This window comes from Apis dorsata, unplaced genomic scaffold (assembly GCF_000469605.1).
Source record: "Apis dorsata unplaced genomic scaffold, Apis dorsata 1.3 scaffold_265, whole genome shotgun sequence".
NCBI classification, from domain to species: Eukaryota; Metazoa; Arthropoda; class Insecta; order Hymenoptera; family Apidae; genus Apis; species Apis dorsata.
The window spans coordinates 1023099-1030701 of record NW_006263543.1 but is presented as its reverse complement, the minus strand read 5'-3'; the positions used below and the strand labels follow the sequence as shown (position 1 = coordinate 1030701).

At 27.6% G+C, this 7603-nt stretch overlaps 1 protein-coding gene across 1 annotated transcript; it reads right to left on the bottom strand.

Annotated features, from left to right (window-relative positions):
• Positions 1–4613: 4613 nt before the first annotated feature.
• LOC102675729 (insulin-like growth factor-binding protein complex acid labile subunit) lies at positions 4614–6923 on the bottom strand. The gene is made up of 3 exons (XM_006616501.2): positions 6749–6923; positions 5121–6618; positions 4614–5034 (listed from the first exon to the last, which is right to left on the bottom strand). Exon 2 carries the CDS (start codon positions 6614–6616, stop codon positions 5129–5131), a length of 1488 nt encoding a protein of 495 aa, XP_006616564.1. The 5' UTR covers positions 6617–6618; positions 6749–6923; the 3' UTR covers positions 4614–5034; positions 5121–5128.
• Positions 6924–7603: the final 680 nt, after the last annotated feature.

The window sequence follows — 7603 nt, the reverse complement described above, 5'->3', positions numbered from 1 at the left end:
GCGCCGCTAACTCTCTCTCTCTCTCTCTCTCTCCCTCTTCGTCCGTCTCTTCTTCATTTTTACCCCCTATACTCGACCCTTCTCTCTCCAACTTTCGCGAAGCGACGCATTCGATTCGTCTCCATCGTATCTCGGATCCTTTGGATCCTTATTCCTTCTCTTTTATCTCTCTCTCCCCTTTCGTTTTGTTTTTTTTCCTTCCCCTATCTCTTCTCGCTATTCCATTTATTCCACGGCTATCCTTTTCCAAGGGTTTAGAATCGGTCTCGTTCTCGATCGTATCTCTGTCTCGCTCGCAGGGGCCAAGCATCCCTGCCACTCGTACTACTCGGTTGAGGAAGGTGCGCATGCGTTCCCATCCACCCTCTTCCTCCACCCCAACTGACACCCCTGATCAGCAGGGACACCTCCCACTCTCCGACATATCGCCTCTCTGGATGGCTTGGTCAACCTAGGCCAGATCTAACTGGATGGAACGCGGTGGTCGCGTCGCGTAACACTTCCTTTTTCCACGCCGATTCCCATCCGTTTTCTTTTCTTCCTTCCTTTCCGCGCTTCATCCTGTCCCTCTTTAACCATGGTCGAGCGCGTTTTTATTAAAAAAGTTTTTATTTATTTATTTATTTTTTTTTTTTTTTCATTCAAAGAGTTGCTACGTTATTCTCAATAATTTAAAATATAAATGGTATTTTTCTATAATCTCTTGATCTCAATCGTTTTTTAACAGTGCGAAGAAGATGAAACTGTTCGTCGATATCGTTTCAATCGTAATCATTTAAATTTTAAATTAATACGCATCGGTAATTCTAGTATTAATATGTATAAAATAATGTATAATAATTTAATAATTTTTAATAATAGTTAATTGTTATTTATCATCATCGAAGTTTAAGTTTCGTAATTTAAATGAGTTATATTTAGAATATAAAAATGCGAAATCTCTTTCTGCTGTAGGAAGAATACGAGGAGAAGAATATATAACTAAAGACAGATCTGGACAAATTTCTTCTTTTCTTCGTTTTCTTTGTCATTTTGAAGAGGGAGGGAAGAGAAAGATTCGCGCGTTGTTGATGACCCATCAAACGAATGGCTCCTAAGTGGAAAACGTTCTTTTCGTTTGTCTACGTTATCCTTCACCTAACAAATCCTCGACATGTTTTGGTAGCCTAATGTATCTCGCCACGGCTGACAAAAGACATTCGATGAGAACGTGAGAGAAAATCCATGGGATTGCGAGTGATAAATACAATTGGATCTTATTGGCCATCACTTTATATAATCTTCAATTGATTTCTTCACAATGATTTCTTAACGATCGAGATTTTTTTCCATATATGAAACGAAATATTTTTTCTCGCAATTTGTTCGAATTTACCTAAGATTATAGAATTAAATTTTAGAATTAAATTTTAGAATTAAATTTGGAAAATCGTATCGAAAGACTTTGATACAAAGAAATGATAAAAATGTGATTTAAGGCGATCAAATCATTTCGTTTCAAAAGGATCTGAACAAAATATCTAGTAGTTGTACGTTCGTCGAACGAATACTTCAACTTCTCGTTACAAAAATCAGACTCTTTGCAGTATCGTCGAGCTATCTCCGATCCAAGTGATCTCGTTATCCGTTAAGGGAGCATTTCAAATACTCGAACGATCTTGAAGATCGATAGTAATTTGATGACAAGCTCGTTAGAAGAATCCTCTTCGATCAATTCAAGAGTAACAAGCTGTTTTCGCTCAAGGATCATTTTAATTCTTTTTTATATAGAAAAAAAAAAAAAAAAAATCACAATCTGGCCATTTTAACGACTTCAATGAATGTAATTAATCGTGGATATTCTTAATTGTATCCTTTGCATTCGAGAGAGATTAATCTCTAAATTCTGGCAAAAGTTTTAAATTAATAATTGAATATCGCTCTTAAGTTCGTCTGTTTCGATATTAATACGCCTACATATGTAAACATATATATTTATTGCAAAAATTTATATAACAAATGTAATATAAAAAATCGAAAAATTATCTTACAACATTATTACACATTAATGCGTATTTATTGCAGAACTGCAAAAATAATTAATAAAACGGAAAAAAGATAAAAGAAATATATCTAATCTAAATTAGTAACTAATATTCATATCTGTTATTTATATAAATGTTGAAAATATTAAAAATAACGAATTAGATCCGAATTCCTTTGCATAATCAACTTTTTAGTCTTGCATTATGTGCATATTTTTATCTAAATAAATACTTTCTTACTAGCGATTGCGAATTCATAATTGTGTCGCCATCTAGAAATCTAAAATGAAAATACTTTCATACATTTTCGTCCAGTCGATAAGTCTGATATCTTATTACCTTAATTGACTCTATTCGACCGAAAACGAATATTTAAAAAATAATAATATAATAATAATAATAATAAAAATACGACCATATTATATTATTATTTAAATTATAATTAGCGAACAAACACTGACTCTACTTTCACGAAAAATTATAATAATTTAAATTTAATTAAAATTATTATGCTCTAAAGAATATTGAAAATGATATTACGAAACAAACACTGATTCTACCGATCGCATTATACGCAGTTACAAAAATTTTCTGAAAATAAAGCTGCGTTAATAGAAAAGGATGATAATTAATATATTAATAGAAATATATTATTATATATTATTGATAATTAATAGAAAAAAAAGAGAAATATTTTTTCAACTTTTTTTTTTCTTTTTTTCTATCAAGCATTTCTTTAAAAAAATATTTTTTTGAAATTATTATAATTGAAAATTATATAATAAAGGAATAAATTTAGTTTATTTAAAGATAAAAAAAAAATATCCGAAATAAAAATTTGATTTGGTTAATGTCTTTTTATAAAATTCACAATTATTAACGTAATAATTATATATTATATATAATATAATTACATATTATATATAGTATAAATTATTATATAAATTAAGAATAATCTAATAAAAAGAAAATAAAAATGTATTTATTTTTTATACAAAAGCAAATATTACCAATTCTTTGTCAGAAGATATCATCTAATTGATCATAGCGAATAGTTACTGTGTGACGTCCATATTCTTTTTTCCCGCTTTGAATTATTTCAGCAATCAACTATTAAAGAAAAAAAGAAAAGAAAACCAAATTTAAAATAAATGTAATAAGAATATAAAATAACAACTAATTGTATTAAATCAAATTTTATTTTAAATGATCGTGATATGATCATTTATCGGTCATTCTAAGAATCAAATATGTTTAATAAAGATAATAAAAAGAAATAAAGAAAATATATAGAAAATACATAGAAAATATATAGAAGATAATAAAGAAAAATTATCGATTATAATAATAATAATAAAAAATTAATAAAGACAAATAATATACATATTAAATTAAAGAGTAATATGCAAAAAATGAGAGAATAATTATTGAAATAAGTACTATGTAATAGATAGATTATATACCTGCTACGAATTGAAACGTCTAATCGGCACGAATTTCGACGACGTAATGACTCATCGCGGCACAATTTCGATTATATGTATATGGAAAGGAATATAAATATCGATCGACATTGAGCGTACATAAACACAAACCTTCAATTTTCTAAGAATTATTCTAAGAAATATTGCTAACAGTGAACGAAATATAAACACTACATACGTCGAATATTTGGATAGACAAATTTAAAAAGAAATATGTAAAAATATTTTAAATTGTTAAAAGAAAGAAAATCTTACTAGATTTTCATGCATGTAATTGAATTTTATTTCATTACACTTTCGAAATTTAATTAATAATCGAATAATAATCTATATAAATAAAAATCAAAATAACAAAATAAATATATAATATTAAAATAATGTTAAAATATTAAATGTAATGATTAAAATAAAATTTTGATTCAGAGATTCAAGAAATGAGAAATTTTATGATATAAATGTTGTCAAATAAGCATTGTAAAATGATAAAAAAGGATAATAAACTACTTAATTTTGAAATATTATTTAGTAAATAATTAAATAAACACTAATTATATTATTAGGCTATTGATAACTATCAATTATATCACAATATCAATAAAAACTACATAATTATGCACTTTTGCCGGTATAACACGCACTGTCACCACGTGTTTTAATATTAACTGACGCCATGCGCATTAATTTATTAGTGGCTTTCTGATTGGCTGAAACGGCGCAATTTCTTATTTCAACCGCGCGAAAATTAAAGTATAATATAAATATATTTTAATTAATAAAATATATTTTAAATTTCTATTATAAATTCTATACAAAGTCCATTAAAAATATAATAAGAATAAACTATTATAATTAATTTAATATAAAAATTTTCCAAATTAAAAAAATTGAAATTTAAAACTTAATATTTAAAATAAAAATTGATTAAATTTAAAAAAATGTATAATATAAATTTATAATATAAATTTATAATATGCATCATACATAAAAAAAATATTTAACATATCATTTAATTTGAATTGAATTTTTTTTATCTTTAATGATATATAAAAAAATTTTATAAAAATTTTAAATACAAAATGGATAAAATAAATATATATATGATTAATGATGATATATTGATGACTTTTTTTATTTTATTGTTTCATTCTATTCTTCACATAATAAAAAAAATTAAGATTAGTGATAGTTTGAATTGTTAGTAGCAAAACTGGTATTATTTCGATGCGCGTGTGTTAGTGATCAATTAGTATTAATAAAAATGACAAAAATAATAAAAAAAATAATAAAGGAAAAGATTAAAACAAAGCTGTACAAAAGCAAGTTGAATATAAGCATATTGAAAAAATTACAATACATGAAAATCTAAAAATAGCGATGAACGTTCTTCTAGATATTTTATTATATATCACTAAATATAATGTTTGCATTTTCTTCCAAAAATAATTCATTTCCAAATATTGGTCGACTTTTCAATTTATCGTAAGAAGGATTGTTTCTCATCGAAAAACGAAAAAGATGTAAAAATTCTGAAAAAGCATATTTTAATATAAATAAGATAAAATAATGAAAAAAAAAAAAATAAATTAAAAAATAAATTAAAGCAAAATCTTACCATTGAGATTAGTAAATTTCATTGCTTTCATTGCTCGAAGAATCATCTTCTTCGATACTTGTATCATGCTTTTTTAATATTTCAGCAATTTCTATATCACAATTCTTCAATTCTTTATGTTCTTTCACGTATATCATTGAATTGTTAAATCTTAAAGACAAAAACGGATTTTCTTCAAGATGTAGTTCGCGTAATGTTCTCAATTGCAAGGTAAATAGCTCGTCGATATTCGTTATACTATTATTCTTCAGCAAAAGAATTTCAAGAAATTGTGTCCTTTGAATCAACATTATCGGAAGTTTATTGATAAAATTGTTCGAAAGATCCAGCCTCTGCAACGTTTGCAGTTTATCGAAATTATTGTTGATATTCAAGATATGATTATTGGACAAATCTAGCGATTGAATGAACGTCGTGAAACAGAAGCTGTCGCTGGTTATTTCCACGATCCTATTATGGCTCAAATCCACGTTTCTCACCGAATGTAACGCGCATATATTCGGAACGGAAATAAATCGATTGTGGCTCATTCGAAGTTCTAACAGGGATTCTAAGCCTATAAAAATGTTCTCTGGAAGCGATTCTATCTCGTTTCTGGATAGATCCAACGAGACAAGATTCGTCGTGTATCTAAACGCGTTCTCCGTAACAGTGTTGATACAGTTATCGGACACGTTCAGATTCAACAATTTTCTCATCCCTTCTAACGACAAGGAGGAATGCTGTTTGCAATTTATACTGCACAATTCCTTGATCTTATTGCTACTTAACAATAAATTTTCAATATTGTATAAATTTTTTTTTATATTCGAGAACGAGTTATTATGTAAATTCAGATAAGAGACGGTTTCCGGTAAGTTCATGATAAAATCGATCGATTCCATATTATTTCCCGATAGATCCAACGATCTCAAAGAGGGTGCGAAATTTTTTAACGAGATATTCAAATTAGAAATTCTGTTGTTTTTTAAGGACAAACGTTCCAATCTCGGTAATGGATGGAATATTTTATTTATAACAGTGTCAGTTCCATTATACTTGTTGTTATTTATAATCAAATCCCGCAAATTATCGTGCTGATTGAACCATAGCATTTTATTAATGGAAATGTTGTTGTTATTCAGGCTTAGAATATTCAATTTGGTCAACGAATCGAATGCTTTAATAGAGATTTCCGTGATCTCGTTGTCGTCGAGATACAACTCCTTTATTTCTTTACTCTTAACGAAAAACTCGCCAACTGTTTTTATACCAATACGCTCAAAATGTAGTATCGAATTTGATTTACATTCCTCGTATTGTATTATGGGTTCACATTTTTTACACGGAGCAATCGACATTATTGGTGGTGCATTGGTATGAGAAAATGCGAGTCGATTATTGTCACCATACGGATAATTGTTGTCACTATATAACCGATATTGTCCGCCATGTACTAATTTCAAACGAAAAAGAATCACGCCGAGTAACACTAGCCATGATCGCACGAACAACATCTGTAAATATAAATTTAAAAGATATAAAGGATATAATGAAAATGTAAATTGAATAAAATCACATAAAATCGATCTTTTTTTTTCTTCTTCTTCTTTTCTGTATTTTAGTTAAGTAAGAAAGTTAAACTTACTTTAAGGATCGTAAGGAATCTTTTCGTCCGTCGTGAAACACAGTTTTTTACTTCAACATGTATCGAACACCTTCTGTTGCAAACTGCTTCATCTATCTTCTTATAATACAGTGATAATCCTTGCGAAATTTAACACTGTAATGATCTCAGGAGTGTAACCTAGCGAGAATTACCCTGCAGTTCCAATTAATCGCACAATATAATTTTTTTCTTTCTAATAGACATATTTGTTTCTAAATAACATTGTAAACACCTATGGGGATGTTTACAAAATTATAAAAAAGAAGCATACATTTATTTGAACGAACGGATTCATTTTAAAACATGTATTAAATTTATACATATCCAAGAAAATTTCTTTTCGTATTATGATACGTATTTATTTTTTATTTTGATCTTCTATATACACAAATATATAGATATTTTCTTTCTCATTGAAAAAGAAAATGTACAGGGTGAATAAGGGTTATTCGTTCGCTACTTCGCTATATCGAATAATTGCTGAGGTATATATATCATTCTGCAAAAGTTATCTTTCCTCGCTCACGTTACAAAGTTAGAAACACTGTGGCATAATGATAACTTCTGTTTCTGTTCAAGATAAAACTAAATTACACAGTGAAAAATTCAAACGTACGAAAATTAAATCCGAATGTTTCTGACGACACTTTTAAATAAATAAAAAAAACAGTTTTTTCGCCATGAATTATAAAAAATATATGTGTATGAATGCGCATAGACATATAATACATTCATCAAGAAAAATATTCGCATTCGAAGATATTCGAAGTATAAATCGAAAAGATTTCCTTCAAATGTTACGTTAATTTGAACTTATTCTTTATAAAAAATGAAA

Excerpts from the sequence above, each read along its gene's own strand:
- LOC102675729 (XM_006616501.2), bottom strand. The coding sequence starts at position 6,616 with ATGTTGTTCGTGCGATCATGGCTAGTGTTACTCGGCGTGATTCTTTTT.